Source organism: Oreochromis niloticus, linkage group LG14, assembly GCF_001858045.2.
Source record: "Oreochromis niloticus isolate F11D_XX linkage group LG14, O_niloticus_UMD_NMBU, whole genome shotgun sequence".
In the NCBI taxonomy this organism is placed as follows: Eukaryota; Metazoa; Chordata; class Actinopteri; order Cichliformes; family Cichlidae; genus Oreochromis; species Oreochromis niloticus.
In genome coordinates this window covers 11,591,000-11,611,405 of record NC_031979.2, presented here as the reverse complement: position 1 = coordinate 11,611,405, position 20,406 = coordinate 11,591,000, and the positions used below count along the sequence as shown (strand labels likewise).

The 20,406-nt window shown below is 37.9% G+C and overlaps 1 protein-coding gene across 1 annotated transcript in view; it reads right to left on the bottom strand.

Moving 5' to 3' along the window:
* Nucleotides 1-6,287: 6,287 nt before the first annotated feature.
* Nucleotides 6,288-20,406, bottom strand: part of LOC100706561 (cadherin-1) — a 69,462-nt gene continuing 55,343 nt past the window's right edge. Inside the window, exons 13-17 of the mRNA XM_025898518.1 lie at nucleotides 10,772-10,863; nucleotides 9,711-9,843; nucleotides 9,217-9,423; nucleotides 9,003-9,115; nucleotides 6,288-6,947 (exon numbers count right to left, since the gene is read on the bottom strand). Of these exons, the coding sequence (XP_025754303.1) occupies nucleotides 6,885-6,947; nucleotides 9,003-9,115; nucleotides 9,217-9,423; nucleotides 9,711-9,843; nucleotides 10,772-10,863 (608 nt within the window). The 3' untranslated portion in view covers nucleotides 6,288-6,884. The remainder of the gene's footprint in view (nucleotides 6,948-9,002; nucleotides 9,116-9,216; nucleotides 9,424-9,710; nucleotides 9,844-10,771; nucleotides 10,864-20,406) is intronic.

Below are 20,406 nucleotides of genomic sequence, written 5' to 3'. Positions count from 1 at the left end.
GAAGTAGTATTTATTTTGTTGAGCTATTTTAATAAAATTCAGAATTACAGATTTACAAGTGTACCTATAACTAATAAGTTTCCTTAGTAACTTTGGATAATGGTCTAATCTGGTATAGAGAGGGATTTTTTTTAAAATAATTGCTGAATTTGAAACTGTTTTCAGAACCATGTGTTCATAAAAGAAGAGAGCATCACTTGCAGTGTGAGAAGGTTAATTTACAGTAACTTTAACTCATTTTGTGGTGGTTTGTTTCTCTACTAGCTGGTTGGTGGATCTCACACAACACTGTCTCACAATGTGACAGAACAACTCATGGTGTGTTTCTTACATAAACACACAAATAAGTGTCCACTCTTCTTTTAAACAGTAAGAACAGCTTAATAATTACAAATTTTAATAGACGTTCTGTTACCGAAATGCATTTTTCTTTGAGTTTTGATTTAACTTCTTTTTTTGTTCTTCTAAATTAACAGATGGTGCAAAGGATGAAAATCTGAAGACTGGTTCATTCACAACAACACAGACACAACACAATTTGTTTTAAAAATCATCGTCCGTCACGACTTCTTTTTACAGGCATCTTTCATTTTTTTTATTATATTAGGTATAAATGTTGTTAATAAAATAATTTAAATGATCTGGTTTTTGCTATCAGAATGAACTACATGAGAATTTGTTTATCACACAACAACTTCATTTTGATAGTTTATATATTTGTGATTAATCAAAGTTCAACCACTTAATTTCACTTCTAACCATAAACCAGGCGTGCCAAACCCGTGGCTCTTGTGCCGTTTGTGGTTGTTTTTTTTTTAAAATGTGCGTGTTCGCTTTGTTTTGTGTTTATGCTTGTGCGTGTGATGAAAATACCGCCAAGTTTTCCAGTAGGGGCAAGATCATTTGAGTATTCAAATTGATAGGTTTGTAGCTTGAACCTATTCGCTGGAACGTTGAAGGCAATGTGATAACACAGCAAGCAAGACACGAGTAGGCAACATTCTTTATGTTTCACGTGCACGGGAGAGAACTGGACAGGCGCCATTCCTTCGCTTGACCCCAGTTGCTCTCGTCCGCTCTCCCGTAACACTGCTCTTTTATTGTGGTTACATGAATATGCATAGGTTCATTAACATATGACATCTTATATACGTATGCATGTGAACAAAGAATACCCTGAGTGTGTGTGTGTGTGTATCTGTGTGTGTATGGGGTCAAGATGTAACCCCAGGAAGACTCCCCAAAGCTGGTGCCAGGAGTCTAGCGGTACATCTGAACAAAAGGCTCTTAGCCTAAAACAGATATACGTATGTTTGCTATACCATATATCAGCAAGAGAAGATACGACCTCTCCTAGGAGGTGTGTGATCTATGCCAGAACACTCTGAAGAGGAGTGAACGCACTCCCCTCTTCATGCTACACAGAGTTGTTACAGACCTCCTAGGATGAGACATTCTTTCAATCTACAAATGATTATATACTTCTAAGCATATATGAGTAAATATTTCTAAGCATAAATGACAATCACAATACAAATCTAACAGCTCACTCTGACCTTCAAGCATGTGCTTATTTTAATGTCGCATTGGATGAGAGTTGTGACACACAAGACAAGCCTCAGTTGGCAGTATTTGCACGGTCTGTGTCAAACGATTGTATGATCAAAGAGGAACTCATTGATATTGTGCCATTAAAAGACACACCCCGAGGCATAGATGTGAAAGAAACAATGATGGCTGCGTTTGCGAAAAGCAAATCTGCATATAACTAATGCAATAGCTACGGATGGCGCTACTGCAAAAAAAGCTATTCATAAAACATAAACTTTTTAAAAATAAGTTTATTAAGATTTGTGATATAAAGGAAAAAACACAAACAGACAACACAACAGCAAGGGCAGAAACACACAAATAAGGCAAAAGGTTACACTGCAGCAACAAAAATACTACTTCAACACTGGCAATAAACAGAAGTAAAACGCTGCAAACTTTGTTTCAATACATGATCTAAAAAAGGTCCTAAAAGGTCCTCTCCATGTGCAGTAAAGCAGTCAGTTCTGTTAGCCACATTTTGAATTAAGGCACAGTGTCAGACTTCCAGAGAGTCAAAATAATTTTCTTAGCAATTACCATTCTGAACAAAACTGTAGTTTGTGCAGCAGAGCTGAGGTGTAAAAGTGAAGAGGAAGACCCAAACAATGCAGTTATTGGGTCCGCCTCTAATGTGCAGCTGTACATATCAGAAAAACATTTAAAGATGTCCAGCCAATAGTTGTACAATTTGGGACAAGTCCAAAATAAATGAGTAAGAGAGCTTTCTCCAAGTTTACACCGATCACATGTAGGACTAATAGAAGGAAAAATCCTGTAAAATTTAGTTTTTGAGTAATGAAGACTGCGAAGCACTTTGAATTGAATTAACTGATGCCTTGAATTTATAGAACAAGAATGGATCCTACACACACTCCTCTCACACACCTCATCTCCAATTTGCAAACCCAGTTCCTTCTCCCATGCCGTCTTCAAAAAGTCAGATTTACAATTCAAATACTCTGAAAAAGCGTTCACAAAACCAGAAACCAACTTTTTTAGAATCCTGGGAACTCAGAAGGAGCGTAAAAATTGACCCCTCTTCCGGAAGAGATGGAAAGTTGAGGATACTCTGACGAACATAGTTTCTTATCTGTAAATAATGATAAAAATGTGACGCAGGGAGAGAGAACTTGTTCTGCAACTGGGCAAATGACAGAAATTGCCTGTTAATATACAAGTCTTTGAGATTAAGTATACTTTTCTGTGTCCAGACCTCAAAAGAGGCATCTAAGCATGAGGGTGGAAATGCACACTGTTAGCCTTTGCAGTAATTTCCATAGCTTAGTACTGCAAAATCAACAGTAAAAAACTCTAAAGGATGTTTGCAGTTTAGTACTGTAATTTGCAAGTAATTGTGGGAAAATTCCATGAGATCACATTATTTTTACAGTAACTCACCGTACTCATGGAAACAGCTGTAAAATACAGCAAATGTAACAATTGGTGATGTTACTGAGATTATACTATTACACCATCGGGATTTCTGTTGTTTTCTACTGTAGATCTAAGAGTAATTACCTAAATCCTCATTCAGAGTGTATTACCATAAAATTCAATTCATTGTGAGAGTAGTATCACATGTAAACTACAATATACAGCATCATTTTTAACTTAAGGAGTAAGTTGCAGCTACACTATTTGAAGTATTTGAAGTATAACTGAAGTATACTAAGAAGTACAACGAAATACCCAGCAAGCATTGCAGTGCTTTAACTGTAAAATTAAAACAACTATGAAACAAATAAATGATGTTTTAAACAAGAATTTGTCACAAATTCTTGTGTAATGTCTTTTACCTTCTGAACAGAGTAAGTGGGATAAAAAAAAAAATGTTTAAATCGTGAGTGAAAAGGGTTAATAGTTAATAAACCTCAACTGTCAAATCATTTTCTCACCTGTTTGCAATATAATTCTGGTACGTGAACTATGAGTGTAGTTCTCTGCAAAGGAAGCCTTCTGATAGTTGGAACTACTATCTGACTGTCTGGGGAATGGAGTGATTTGTTACATGTGAAAAATATGTTTCAACTGGATTTTAATTACTATGTTTCAACCAGAAGTAAGCCAAATATAAACTAAAAAAGTAAATCAATAGTATACTTGTAAGTTTAGTATTGTGTTAGAGTAGAGTATATTTTAAGTATACTCTTATAGACTGGAAAGGACATTAGGCTAGTACAGTTATAGTGAACAAAAAGTACATCTAAAAGTTCATTTCAAGTATACTTCTATATACTAAAACGGGGGCCAATGTAGGTAACGTATACTTAGACTGATTTCCTTTCTATATGTTACATTTAGAGTAATGTTTAAAAGTTACTTCATTTAGCAGGGTGTAGCTTTTTTCTCTTCTTATTCTTTTTTATACTGGAACTTCATTTTTTCTGTATAAGGTGCTACTTTTAAGACACCTCTGCCCAACTACAGTGAACTAACCAGAAGTCTCGGAATATGCTCTGGTGGTCATTTTACACACGTTCAGGTGTCACATCCATGAAACCTACACCACTAACCAGCATCAGTCCTACAACTTCACTCTCAAATTTAATAAATTCTGGGACAAGCAGAAACTGTATTTTTAGCGGTGCATTTTGTGGCAGGCCAGACTGCTATAAAATGCACTCTCCTTGTAGCACCACTTCATCTTGGTTCAGAAGAGATGTCCTGGATATACATGATAATGTAACACGGGTGTTTTTGTTTGTTCATGTTTAGCGCGTTGGGTTGTGTTTTTAAAGCGAATGTTACGTTTTTAAAGCATGTTATGCGACAGGTGTGTGTGGCACTGGTTACACAACTCAATGGGAGAGCAATAGTCGAGACCTTTACCTGACGTACGGCGCACACTTTCAAAACAACAATGGCGGATAGAAGATATTGATCGAGGCGGCTAATGCTCCTTTCGCTGGTTGCCAACCACCATTAAATAACAAGAAGAAGAAAACATTGATCTGCTTTTCTTAGTTTTGCACGTTTAAGACGCAATTCAAACTCAAACAAAGCTGCAAAGCAGGAGAACAACATGGCCATCAACTATTCTGTGCCACAGATCCAGTTCGCTGCAGCACAGAGTGATGGTGGAAGAACAACAGAGACAATTTACGGACCGTTAACATGTGCAACTTAGAAGTAGTCAGAGGTAACTGGATGGAGTTCAGTCAGGTTAAATGCACGGTTGATTGGATTATATCTGAAGATCTTATGCTATTCGTGACAACTCTGCTAGACTCCAAATTTCTCGTCCATGAGGGAGTATCTCAAAAGTAAATGAAACAACTAAACTTAACACTTTTTCCCTAAAACGGACTGACATGGGAAACATTAAAGTTGGACACCAGCTAATCAGTCTGAAGGTAAGTGTTTTTTCACTTATTCGAGAGAAGTCAGAAATGCGTTCTTATTACTGTTTGTTTTGACTTTTAAGCTACCCTGCCAGGTTATTTTCATTCAAATGCTAAGACAAAATCTCAATATCTATGAATGTGGAGACTCAAAAGACTAGTTAGGTAATAGTTGCCGATGGATTTATGAGACTTGATAGAAAGTTGGACGTTTGCAACAGGTGAATCGGTGAACTACCGAGGTTGCGCCCAAATGCTTAAAGCTGTTAGCTGGTCAGTGTTTTCAGGTGTGCTTGTACTACCTGTACGGTGCGGAGTGCTGACTTAGTCATGTTAAACCCATTAAAGCGTCGAGCTCAAATATCTTTTCATTTTTGTGCACTGCTCTCTTGTCTTTTGTCAGCACACATTTTCTGTTTATTGAAGCCTTTTGTTAATAATTTTGATCATGTAAAAACTGGGAATTGGTCCCTATTGACAATACTCTTATTTTTCTTTCTTTCTTTTTTTTTTTTTTGCATTGCACATGTCATTTAGGAAAGGTAATTGGTCATTGAACTTTTTGCAACTATGTGTATTTGTAAATTTTGTGGCTTCCGTGCACACAAATTTATATTGTTCAGTTTGCATGTTAAAAGCCACAAACATGTAGCTAACTATAGGCTTTCTTGTACTAGTTTCAGTCATTATGCTAATGTACTGTTTATAAGGTTGGGGAAACCTGCAGTCAGAGTTAGGAAACATTTCTCCCACTGAAAACACTACGTCCAGATGAACAGAATCCTCTTTTGGAGATTTACTTGCCTGGATGATTGAGCATCAAGAAGCAGCTGTATGAATTCAGAAATGTATAGAGCTGAACTTCCTGAATGCAAAATTGATTGGATGGCAAGTCAGATAGATGTATGATGTGAAAACATGATGTGAAAGTAAGCCAGGAGAACCTGATTTCAATCTGAACTACATTTCTGTTGAAGACATAATTAAAGGCAGAAAGATCAGAAGCTGAAGACAGCTGCAGCAAAGGTCTTCACAAAGAAGAAAATCTTTCATATTCAAGCTCACAGGAGTCTTTCTAAAGAATAAAAAGATATGTTATTCTGAACAAATATTTTCTACCTGCATGAAAGTGTATAAAAGTGCTGTACTTTCTCAATCTTCAGCCACTAAAATTAAAGTTGGGAGTTTCCACTTAAAGCCTGTATTCATGTAACTACTTCTATACCACACAAATCCACTTTTGTATTAAGACAATTTTATAAAGAAACTGATTTCACAAAGCATTTATATTAAAGTATTTTAAAGATTTCATTTTTGCAAAGTATCGTAATAAAGACATCTATTGAACAGATCAAATTTTAAAAAGCATTTAATCATAACTCGTTAAGCACATTGTCAAAGTGTGATGTGGCACTGGCAAGCTACCTGGAATTCATCCTGATGATTTTAAATTTTACTTTTTAAACAAATAGAGAACAGTAGTAAAAACGCTATAGAACAAAGCAAAACATCTTTGCTAATATAAAAAACATATTTTCAGTGTGACTGACGAGCTTCAGGGTGTTTCAAGTGTGGCCGAGTAACTTAGAGGAGATTCAAATGTGCGCACTGTGGCTCCACCACCCATTCAGAAAACTAGCAGAAAACTAACAAAGCATTTATGTCGTTAGCCTTCAGGTCAAGGGTCAAACAGGGATGTAAAAGAGATCTTAACGCATTCAAAACCGGGATTTCAAAATCAAACTTCTGAGTATTACCTGGTAACTGCTAATGGGATTGCAGTGATAAGGCAAAACACAGTGCAGACGAAAACCAAAACGAAGCCACTAACATGTAGCTGAAAGTTGCTTTCACAAATTAAATATGCAGCCATGCCATGTGGTATGATTACAGCATATTGTCATCTCCTCCTCGTCCATACATGTTGGCCAGTTTCTTGAAACGGGGACCTCACTCTCTGAGGTGCTCGTAGTCCTGTTCTCCACTGCAGTCAACGTCTGCTGCCTTCAGGTTCTGAGGGATCACATAATTTTTTGAAATTTTACAAAGTATGTTTCAGTTATCGTACATAGCCTGGAAAAAGAAACAACAGCCCAACTCCCAAAAAGCTCAGAGCCCAAATTGTGCAGAAGAGACTGGCTTCAGTTAGAAGACTAACTTCAGCATCATTTTAAACGAAGCCCACTAGCACCACCAGTCACTGGCTCTATTCCCACATTTAAATTTCCATTTCGTGCACAATACATTTGTAACGTTTAATGTTTTCTGTTCTTGTGTCTTACTTCAAAAAATTAAACTAAACGAAATGCCATTGTGTATTTATTTTCAGCTTACGTAAGTCAAATAAAAACACCCAAAATTCTAGAAATCATCACTCCTATTGTTCATGATAATTTTATTTTTCTTCCATAACAAAGAAATATGTCTTGAACAAATATTACACATTAATATTTGATTAGTGTTTGTAACATCACATCCTGTTAGCGTAGTCTGCCCGTGTCTTTTCTCTGAAACAGAATTCACTTTGAAAATCATCTGAAATGATGGAGCAGTGAGTTTGTATATTACATTGGTGCAACTGTATATACATACGTTTACCAGAGTTTCTGGTAAACGTATGTATATACTTACCACCTCTCGCCAGTGGGTTGATCTGTTATCTTTTTTGGCCCCAAGTCTTCCCAACATTATTGTCCCAGGTGACTACAGTTACACCAATGTAATATACAAACTCACTACTCCATCATTTCAGATGATTTTCAGAGTTTCTGGTAAACGTATGTATAACGTATGAAGGTGCCTCAACTTTCCCTCAGAGATGGAGAAAGATAAGAAGGAGGACAGGAGAGGAAGAAGAGAGGTTAGATGTAAAAATAAGGAGTGCTCAGTGGGATCTGATAAACTCTTATATGTAGGTCCTCATAGTTTGGGTCTGCACATGTGACATTATGTTTTTTCATATTGTCAAACGTTCTGCAAATCAAACTGAGGTAGAATAACTGTGTTATTTAAAGACTGTCCTCTGCAGGTTAGTGCAGGATAAACAGGTTAGTTTACTGCACTCTGATGGATTTACAGTAAATAACAGTGTATGATTGATGCACAGTGGCTGTGGTTTCATGGTGAGGGTAAGGTTACATCAAGTGTTGCAGAGATTCATATGGATTTTTGCTGATGATTCTTAGATCCATTGACTGACCAGGACAACTCATGAAACATCTGCTGACATCTGGTTGAATTAAGTTGTGTACATCCACTAAGAGCAACAGGTTAGCTGATCACAGCCTGTACACTAAGAAAATCTGCTGAAGGTCTCAATAAAAATTATTGTGAGTTATGATTCTTTTCCTCACGCTGAGCCATTACAACCAGTTTTAGGGTTCCCCACCTGCTGAATCTCACTTTAACCCCCGACTGTACACATTTTCCTGTTTAGAGACAAAGTCTACAATGTCTGCAACAGAAAACAGAGATATATTTTTATTTTCCTTCTTTTTCTTCAGATTCAAGCTGAGTATAAATAGAATGAAAAAATAAAGAAAAGTTTGTATTCCTGTTTAGTGATATTATTATTATTAAGTTAGTATAGCACAAGGTTCAGTTAGCTTTCCACAAAAAATAGAAATGTCCTCCAAAGAACTACTTTTGACTTTCTTACTTTCAGTATACTTCAGCGCTTGTACCGTTTTACTTTTACTTGAGTAAAGAAGTTGAATCAGTACTTCAACTTTTACTGGAGCATTTTTTAACAGTAGCCTTGTACTTCTACTTAAGTACAGAATGTCTGTACTTTTGCCAACTCTGCCTGTCAGTACTTATCAGCTGCCTCGAGAGTCCCACAACCTCAGGCCGATTGTCCAGACCATGGTGGAAAACACTCAGATCATAGTCCTGACAGATTATTATGTTTATCTGTTTTTATATTACTATTGCTTTTCTGTCACTAAAAGATAACACACTCCAATAAACACTGACATAATCACTTCCAAGGTATTCTGGTCCTGAGATTTGAGTGTGCAGCTTTGATTACTGTAACTAAATGTGTAATCAGAACTGGCGTCCATTTACCTGATCATCCTCTCTGCTTTGCTCTCTGTTATAGTAGAAGATATTGTCTTTAGATGTTGGCTCCTTCTGCTCCTCTTTCCTCAGACTTACAAACAGCACAACCAGGACCAGCACTGAACACAGAGCACAAAGTTTAGCACACAACAACCAACCAAATCCACTTAGCTGGGAAAGAAAACAGAGGCTACAAGTTGTATATCAATTCACAACTCACCGAGCAGTAGACTGCCTCCAAGTATTCCCCGAATAAGGGGCATGTTACTAGCATGGCCGAAGCACGTTGTTTCTTCTCCCCTGCAGTCGCAAACTTCAGCTTTGATGATGCTGTCCTGCTCCAGGCCATATTTGTCTGCCACTCTCATTATAACACTGTCATCTCCACTGGGGAGCTCAGTGGCTAAATTCAGGATGATGCCTGTTCCTAAAACAAGCAAAACAGCCTGAAGTCTTCTCTAGCCGTAATTACTGTCCTGACATGAGCAACAATCACTTTAATCTTAGTGTTGAAAACTGAATCAGGTGTGATGTAAACTTTAATCTTTGGGAAAAGGCAATCCTGATATTTACAAACCAGATATTCACAGGAAATATTTTATCTCAACACAAGTGATGAAATATTTGAAGTTTCTATTTCAAAATATTAAAAAATCTGGCCATCTGATTGGACAGCATCAGTTTATACTTGTCACATGTCAGCAGTGTACATACTGGAGTCATTCATCCTAGCGGTCCAGTGTGTCTTTGACATGCCCTGTAAAGACACCGAGTACGGAGGTCCATGTTTTGGTCCATCTTTATCTGTTACTGACAGCAGCTGAGGAGCTGGATCCTTGTTGCACACCTTAGGAAACACAAAGTCACAGTGAAGCTTTTCTTTATGCTTTGATGCATGCTCAATCATCCAGGTAAGTAAATCTCCGAAGGTTGATTCTGTTCATCTGGACGTAGCGTTTTGTGGGAGAAACGTTTCGTCACTCATCCAAGTGACTTCTTCAATCTCAGCTGACTGCTGGTTTCCCCAATCTTATAAACAGTAAATTGTACCAAAACCCACTGATCAGTACCAAACCCCACTGATCAAAGCCCACTGATCAATGGCCATGAGTACCATTCACAGAGAGTTGGGGAATGGCTGCAATCACAGCATTGTAAGATGGCGAAAGATGTACCCTTAGGCCACCTCCTCGATTCAGAGATGGTCTTTCCCTTTTCACGTAAATGGCCTCCTTGACTCCGCGCTCAAACCAGCGTTCCTCCCTGTCCAGGATGTGTACATCGTCATCACTGAAAGAGTGTCCACTGGCCTGTAGGTGTAGATAGACTGCAGAGTCCTGGCCTGACGAGGTAGCTCTTCGATCAGTGGGTTTTGGTCAGTGGTTGTTGATCAATGTCATAAGAATTTGCATAATTAAGATTAAGGAACTGACCTCCCAGCCCATTGTTCCTTCACTGGGCTGGTTTCAGTCATTATGCAATGTACTGTTTATAAGATTGGGGAAATCTGTAGTCAACTGAGACTGAAGAAGTCACTTGAATGAGTGACGAAACATTTCTCCCACAAAACGCTACGTCCAGATGAACAGAATCAACCTTTGGAGATTTTCTTTATGCTGATATGCTGTATCACATGACTGCACACATGGGGCTTGGTTCAACTTTTTAATTGATGGCATCCTACAGTCAGTACATTTTACAAACACACCCATCCTGAACCACTATTATACATGTTAGACATAAAACAGCTGTTGAGCTGGTGGGAATTATGACACCTTGATTTCACGCTGTTCAATGATGGGAGCATTGTCATTGACATCTTCCAGCTGAATGATCAGAGTACCAGTTCCTGTAGCTGGGACTGCATCTGGTCACAGAACAAACATATCAGGAAAGCAAAATGTATTAACAAGATGGTTCTGTAACCCAGTGAATTTTACATGACTCAGTAATGCACTACAACATTGTTATTGTTAATTGTGATTCATCATTACTCTGTTAATCACTGAGTTGAGCTAAAGTAAATCAATAATAAAAGATAAATAATATAAATATAGGAATAAAACCCCAAAGAGTAAATTTGAGACCCCTACTGGTTAAGAAGGAACAAGCCCCGCCTTCTCCTGCTCTGTACCGTGGCATGTGCTCAGACACAGTGGCTGTGTACCAATCCAGCGACCGCACGCTTAGTAGTACGCGCACTTCGTGGACTACGTACGGCGGGTACTACGAAGTACGAGAAGTGCGGCAGTGAGAGGCTTGTGAAATGGGACGGTCTGGCCTTTGTCGCGCTGCTCAGGTTGCCTAGCAACCATGGTACTAACCGCGAGAAACGCTTCATACAGCATTTTTTGACAGAAATGAAGGAGAAAAACTGTTGTTTTATTCATTCATTTTTTTTATGACATCACTTTGATTAGTTGAGTATCTGAGGCTGAGACCACAGGACTGTAAAAACATGATTATTGGGCTTCATTTCTGTACTGAACACTAATTTCAAGATTAGTTAGTAAATAACAATTAGCTTATGTTGTTTATGAGACTAAAGTAATCTCACATTTTTGCAATGTAAATATAATAGGGACAATATTATAGTTATTGTCAGATTATTATGATATATTACAGCAGTGAGCTTGAACTGGGGGCGAATGACAGAGGAGAGCTTAACTTTGACCAGGTACCAAAGCAAATCATTGGTACTGTACAAATAATGTAAATATGACGGTGTATCACAAAAGACTGATATCAAACTGATCACTTGACCCATATTACATTACTTGCTCTTCGAGTGTATCAACAAATGGCGAAATGAAAAGCCGAACAACAATGCTGTATTTTTTTCAGAGAGTCTTAGCTTACATGTGTGTTTATTTCATATTTTCAGTTGTTACCCTCCACGGCTAAACAAAGCACTCTAAATTGGTTTCAGTTATGTACTGATGAACACAACAATGGACATAAGGGGCTTCTTTCAAAGAAAAAACTCAGGTAGATGTTATTTTATATATTATGCTTTGTATGTTGTTCAGTATATTTCTATGCAAAACAAGAGGAATTTCAATACACAGCAGTATATTCACTGTTAAAACCAGATATTTACATACACTTTAGGGAAAAAACATAAAAACCTTTTTTTTTACTGTTAAATGTTAGAATAAAGAGAGAGAGAGCTGTCTATTTTTTATCACTTTCATCAAATTTTGGAGTACATATACAGTAAGTTTATTGTTGATTAACAAGAAAATTCCAGACGATTCCATTCTGAGCTTACGAAGCTTCTGATAGGTTAGTAGAGTTCATTTGAGTAAATTTGTGGCACACCTATGGATGCATATAAGGCACCTCCAAAACACAGAGCCTGTTTCTTTGACTAGGAAAATCAAGAGATATCAACCAAAACACCAGGAAAAGAATTGCGGACCTCCATAAGTGTGGCTCAATTTGGAATACAATTTGGGTGCCATTTGCAATTAAGAAATACAGACAATTTCTCTCTTTACTCTTACTTTACTCTTTCTTGTGGGGTGCCCCAGGGCTCAATCCTTGGCCCTCTTCTTTTTTCATTATACCTGCTCCCTTTGGGGTCTATTTATAGAAAACATGAAATATCCTTTCACTGTTACGCAGACGACTGCCAAATTTATTTGCTTTTAGCACCAAATGGCCCGGGCTCCATCCAAATCCTTTTAAACTGCCTCGAAGATGTCAAAGCTTGAATGGCTCTGAACTTTTTGAGTTTCAATGAGAGTAAAACGGAGGTGAATGTATTTAGACCTAATAATATTTCATGCAACCCGCTCGTAAATTGTGGTTGGCTAGGGTCTTATGTCGTATGTTCGAGGGAAAGCTGGAAACTGGTTAAAAAGTTACCTAACGGGTCGGGAACAATATGTTAGTATAGGGCATTACCATTCAGAGAAACTTGGTATTACATGTGGTGTTCCCCAAGGGTCAGTGTTGGGACCAAAACTTTTCAATGTTTACATAAATGATATTTTTGATGTTTCTCAAGTACTTAAACTCATACTGTTCGCAGATGATACTAACATATTTTTCAGTAGCGATGATTATACCGATCTTGTAATGACCGTAAACAGGGAGCTAAAATTAATTAAAAAATGGATGGATATAAATAAATTATCATTAAATATAAATAAAACTAAGGCAATGTTTTTTGGTAATTTAAAATATAATATAGAATTACCAATTACTATAGAAGGTGTACCCATTGATAATGTGAGTGAAAACAAATTTTTGGGAGTCATAATTGATAACAAAATTTCATGGAAACCCCACGTCAGACACATAAAAACCAAAATTTCCAGAAGCCTCGCAGTTTTGAATAAAGTGAAACCATACCTTGATAAAGATGCACTTCGTACTCTGTACTGTACTCTGGTTCTTCCATATTTTACATATTGTGTGGAAGTGTGGGGAAACACATATAAAAACACAACTAATCCATTAGTCACAGTACAGAAACGAGCACTGCGTATTATTCACAAGGCTGGTTATCTAGATCATACTCACAAACTCTTTCTTCAGGCAAAGTTACTTAAATTCCAGGATCTGGTTAATTACAATACATCCATAATCTTATACAAAGCCTTTAATAAACTTCTACCTGCAAATTTACAATCTATATTTGAAATTCGAGAAAGGGCTTATAATGTGAGAGGCTTTGGACAATTCAAATTACCCAGAACTCGAACAACCCGTAAAGGTTTTTGTGTGTCTGTATGTGGTGTGAAAATCTGGAACAGTCTGAGTTTACAACTGAAACAATGCAAAAATATTCATAGATTTAAATTTCTCTACAAACAGTTGGTCTGGTCACAGTATAATCAATGATGGTGTTAGTGTGCTCTGAAATGTCTGTTCTCTTACCATTGCTGGTATGGATTCCAAGGGGGAAAAAGAAAAAAAAAAAAGAAAAAAAGAAAAAAAAAGTTTGTGTGTATGTATGTATATATATGTACATGTGTGTGTAGATATATATGTATGTATGTATATGTATGTGTGTTTGTTACTTGTAATTATTATTGCCTGTTACCTGTGGTAACGCAATTTATAATTAATATATTCTGTATTCAGTTATGAAGGTTCTATTTGTTTTGCTTGGGCGTAGCTGCGGGAAGTTTATTGTTTCTGTTGATAAGTGAATATAGGGGTGGGATTTAATAAGTTTTCTTCATCCCACTCCTTTTCAGGTACATTTTGTTGTTTGTTTTTGTTTTTTGTGCACTTTATGTTCAACTTTATTGTTGTGCCTGAAATGAACAAATTAAAAAAAAAAAAAAAAGCAGCATGTGACAAACCTGGGAGTCATTATGGACTCAGATTTTAAATTGAACAAACATATTAATTCGGTGTTGCAAAAAAGCTTTTTCCAGCTGAGGCAAATAGCAAAGCTGAAGCCAATTTTGTCGAGACGTGACATGGAGAAGGTAATACATGCCTTTATTTCAACACGGCTTGACTATTGCAATGCACTTTATGTTGGAGTCAGCCAAGGGTCTCTTGCTCGTCTTCAGCTTGTTCAAAATGCTGCTGCCCGCCTCTTAACTGGTACCCACAGGAATGAACATGTAACACCTATCCTGTCTTCTCTTCACTGGCTTCCTGTTCATCACAGAATTAATTTCAAAGTCCTAACACTGGTTTATAAATGCCTTAATGGTCTCGCTCCCCCATACCTTTCCGAGTTACTTCACCCTTATATTCCTTCACGGACCCTCAGATCAGCTGATCAGCTGCTGTTGGTTGTCCCAAAGTCAAGGCTCAAATGCAGAGGAGAGCGAGCCTTTTCAATTATGGCCCCAAAACTTTGGAATACGCTGCCTTTAAATATTAGACGGGCATCTTCGTTTCCTGTTTTTAAAACGCTTTTGAAAACACACCTTTTTTCGATAGCGTTCAGACTGGCGTGAGTTGATATTTGTATATGTGTTGTGTTTATATTGATAGTTTATGTGTTTTATTATGTATTATGTAAGTGTCAGTGGTTTTATCTTGTGTTTTACACTTTGTTTTTGTACAGCACTTTGGGCAAACCTTTTGTTTTTAAATGTGCTATATAAATAAATTGGATTTGGATTTAAATTTAACAAATATGTTTTTTATATTTATCAATCTAAAAAAAAAACATTTAGTCTGATTTGGTGTTACATTAAAAAAAGTGTTTGTGTTTTTATCTGATGAGTATGTAAATATCTGGTTTCAACTGTATATTTGATGATGTTGGTGTTTGGCTTGATTGTCAGCACAAAGAGGGAGAGTGAGGAACAGAGAGGGAGATGGAGAGAAGAATGAGGACAGAAAAGAGATGGAACAAGAGCCAGGTGAGACAGACATGTTAGTCAAATGGTTGTTTGCCAAAACTCATCAGAACATGTATCTAGTACCTAGAGTATCTTTTTAGATACCATTTGTTATTTTTCAAATTCTATATTTATTAAGTTATGCAGGCTTGTTTGCACAACAAGGCTAAACAATTATATAAACTTTTCTGAATCTAAATATTGTACTTTGGTAGAATTAAAAAAATAAATGTAGTGCAGGTCTATGATGATTTTTAGTGCTACTATCATCTAGTTTTGATTCTGGTTCTGTCTTGGTAAGTCCTAAGTAGTCCTGATTTTGAACTGTTGTAGTTCTGATCAGTTCTGGGTCTGGTTGAATTGGGGTTTAGTCCTCGTGTCTTGATACAGCCCTGATTTTGTTCTGCCTTGCTGCTTAATTATATGCTATCCTATATGAAGTCATTCTTTTTTGAACAAAACTCAAAACACAGCCTAATAAATCTTTCAGTCATTTCTAACCCCCCCCCTTCCCACATGCATACTACCCTTTAGGGCTAAGCCCCGGGTGTATAAAATGTCTGGCTCCGCCTCTGGCTAGAAAACAACTATAAACTTGATGAATTGAGCAAATATCCATACAGGAGACCTGCAAGGAACTTGGAAAAACAGACCTGATTTGTTGTGAACTATTGGGAGGAGAAAGATATTTTTGTGGATATTTTTATGATCATTATTACTATTCCATTAATTATGAATATTGATATTGCATTTAGATGTTTAAACATATTGGCACCCAATTAAGCTTTTATTACAAGTCCAGTAAGAACCACTTTAAACTGTTGAGTTGAATCTATAATTTTAAAGGCTTTTGAATGTTTTTATATTCTTACACTGAAGTCTTCAGTGGGTGAGAAACTGAGCTGCAGGGACAGGAAATATACTCTGTGCCAAAATGAGACAGGAAACACTTCTGCAAGGCTTGCTGAAGTGAAACTGAAAGCAGTCTGAGTTGGTTTGTCATTTTATTATGCATTTATATTTTTGATTAAGCTTTGATTAAGCTTTAAGTAGTTGTATTAGATTGAAACATTTGTTTTATACATTTTATATATCAGTCAAGATTATTACACACATACACACACATAGTTTCAGTTGCGTACGTGCTGGCCTTCTGTCTGGTGGAAAGGTTACAAGGTTTAGCTGATGAAGTGAAGGGTGAAATAGAGGGCAGCAGAAGCTGACACACACATACACATACACCCACACTAGTAGACTCAGTTAGTAGGTAAGAAGTTAAGATGTGTTTTGCTATAACTGCAAAGTTGGGGTGCGTACGTGTTAGTCTGTTCCAGGAAGTACACCAGATGTCCCAGAGATAAGCGACACCGAAGCTGGGGGAAGCACCTGGGTTCGAGCCGAAGACGGTGTTCTTTAAACTGTGTCAAGGGTTGACTGAACGGTTGTGGTTTTGGATTGACGTATGCTGTATTGAGTCTGCTTGGCAACAGAAACCCTATAAAGTCTTTGTTCTGACTATTGTAAGACAGTTCAACACTGAATCTGCACAGTGTTGGACTCCACGCGTGTATTCATTAAAATGTCGTCTAATTGCACCCGGCAGGATCAGTGGTCATTATTTTTGGTCTTCCTCCTCAATTTCTGAACCCTTAACAGAACATTTTGGACTTTGGAACCATCGCAGTGAGTCAGAAGCTGTTAAGCTAACCTTGAAGCCAAAAAGCTAACAAGAAGTTAACGGGGAATATAATGGTCCAATTTCAATGTTGTAGATCTGCACGGGTGCGGATGAAGCGGACAAGATCCTCTTTGAGAGTTGAACATTAGATGCGTGCTGGTGAGCTAAACTGGGACTGGGCGAATCAGGCTAATTGAAAAGCTAACTAGCCTAATGCTCATAGCAGTAGCTGGAGCCAACCACGTTTTCACTGTGGGAGAACACACGGGGTTTCTCACGGAGTTCAGCTACTCTGAGCACTCAGCTTGTGTGCTGACAATGCTTTAGTATTACATGTTGAATATTAAATGCACTAAAATAAGATGATGATATAAGTTCATTTTGATATTAAAGGTCATAGATCACTTTTATTTTCTTGTTACATTTGATGCTGGAGCGGCACTGTATAGATGTCTCTGCATATTTTTACTGTGCTGATACGTTACGCTGATACTGCTATGCAGTGCAAAGCAATGCTCCTGTAATTCAGTTAAAGGGGCAATACTGGGAAAAATAATCTACCACAGTTTATGGTTTATTTATGATTTCTGATAGAAATATGCACCTTGATGATAAAATAAGCTGACTGTGATTTAAAGATTGCATTCATGATTAAGATCCACTGTAAAAACTATGATTAGAAATTAGACTTAATGTTTTGTGCTTGTTTTTGTTAAACCACTTGCATTATTTACATATGGCCATATGTATCACTAGAACGTGAACTGAATAAGATTTTTGATTCTGCTCCTGACTCTTGGTGGCGCTGTCACTTGGTGTTCGCTCGCTTTGTGGTAGAGTATCACTTCCTGTTCCTGCTCAAACACAGTGGTGTTTCTGAGTAGCTTTTCTGCTTAGCAATTTAATTTAAATCTTTTGATACATCCCTTTTTCATAGTATAATCTTAACGTGCTTCATCTGAATCACCCTTCCTGTGTACTCACTACCTAATTTATAGCCAAAGTATTCACTCACTGTCTCTTTACTGTGTCGCTAGCTTAGCTTAGCTCGTAGCCGACTCGTTAGCACCATGGCTACTTCACCTGTCCCTCCTGCACTTTCCTACTCATTGTGTCAGATGTTTAGTTACTCCTCGGCCTCCTTTAGCAGTAATGATACCTGTAACAAATGTAGCATATTTGCAGCTCTGGAGGCCAGGATTACTGAATTGGAGACTCAGCTTCGCACCCTTCATTCACCCGTAGCTAGCCAGGCCCCTGTAGCTGGTGCAGCCGAAGATAGCGTAGGCCCCGCTAGCTGTTCCCCGGCAGACCCCAAGCAGCTGGGGAAAGAGGGCGGCTGGGTGACGGTGAGGAGGAAGCATAGTCTTAAACTGAAGCCCCAGGTACACCACCAACCTGTTCATGTGTCTAACCGTTTTTCCCCACTCGGCGACACACCCGCCGGGGGTCAAACTCTGGTAATTGGTGATTCTGTTCTCAGACATGTGAAGCTAGAGACACCGGCAACCATAGTCAATTGTCTTCCAGGGGCCAGAGCAGGCGACATTGAAGGAAATTTAAAACTGCTGGCTAAGGGTAAACGTAAATACAGTAAGATCATAATTCACGTCGGCAGTAATGACACCCGGTTACGCCAATCGGAGGTCACTAAAATCAATATTGAATCGGTGTGCAACTTTGCAAAAACAATGTCGGACTCTGTAGTTTTCTCTGGTCCCCTCCCCAATCAGACCAGGAGTGACATGTTTAGCCGCATGTTCTCCTTAAATTGCTGGCTGTCTGAGTGGTGTCCCAGAAACGATGTGGGCTTCATAGATAATTGGCAAACCTTCTGGAGGAAACCTGGTCTTGTTAGGAGAGACGGCATCCATCCCACTTTGGATGGAGCAGCTCTCATTTCTAGAAATATGGACAAATTTATTAAAACCCCCAAAATATGACTATCCAGAGTTGGGACCAGGAAGCAGAGTTGCAGTCTTACACGCCTCTCTGCAGCTTCTCTCCTCCTGCTACCCCCCCCAAAAACCCATCTCCATTGAGACTGTGTCAGCTCCCAAAAAGACAAAAAACAAACCAAAAACCAGCAATAAACAACTTAAACATAAAAAATCACAAAGAAAGAACAATACAGTATCCACATCTGAACCAAAGAGTAAAACAGTGAAATGTGGATTATTAAATATTAGGTCTCTCTCCTCCAAGTCTCTGTTAGTACATGACTTAATAATTGATCAACAAATCGATTTACTCTGCCTTACAGAAACCTGGTTGCAGCAGGATGAGTATGTTAGTTTAAATGAATCAACACCCCCGAGTCATTCTAACTACCAGAAATCTTGAAGCACAGGCCGAGGGGGCGGTGTGGCAGCAATTTTTCACACCAGCCTATTAATTAACGAAAGACCAAGACAGACTTTTAATTCATTTGAAAGCCTGATGCTTAGCCTCGTCCACCCCAGCTGTAAAACTCAGAAACCAGTCTTACTTGTTATCATCTATCGTCCACCTGGGCCTTACACAGAGTTTCTCTCTGATTTCTCAGACTTTTTATCTGATTTAGTGCTCAGCTCAGATAAAATAATTATTGTGGGTGATTTTAACATCCATGTAGATGCTAAAAATGACAGCCTCAACATCGCATTTAATCTGTTATTAGACTCAATTGGCTTCTCTCAAAATGTAAAAGAACCCACCCACCACTTTAATCACACTCTAGATCTTGTTTTAACGTATGGCATAGAAACTGAACATTTAACAGTGTTTCCTGAAAACCCTCTGCTGTCTGATCATTTCCTGATAACATTTACATTTACAATAATTGATTACACAGCAGTGGAGAGTAGACTTTATCAAAGTAGATGTCTTTCTGAAAGTGCTGTAACTAAGTTTAAGAATATAATCCACCCACTGTTATCATCTTCAATGCCCTGTACCAACATAGAGCAGAGCAGCTATCTGAACGCTACTCCAACAGAGGTTGATTATCTTGTTAATAATTTTACCTCCTCACTACGTATGACTCTGGATACTGTAGCTCCTGTGAAAACTAAGGCCTCAAATCCAAAGTCCCTGACTCCGTGGTATAATTCTCAAACACGTAGCCTAAAGCAGATAACTCGTAAGCTGGAGAGGAAATGGCGTGTCACAAATCTAGAGGATCATCATTTAGCCTGGAGAAATAGTTTGCTGCTTTATAAGAAAGCCCTCCGCAAAGCCAGAACATCTTACTATTCGTCACTGATTGAAGAAAATAAGAACAACCCCAGGTTTCTCTTCAGCACTGTAGCCAGGCTGACAAAAAGTCAGAGCTCTACTGAGCCAACCATCCCTTTAACGTTAACTAGTAATGACTTCATGAACTTCTTCACAAATAAAATTTTTATCATTAGAGAAAAAATTACCAATAATC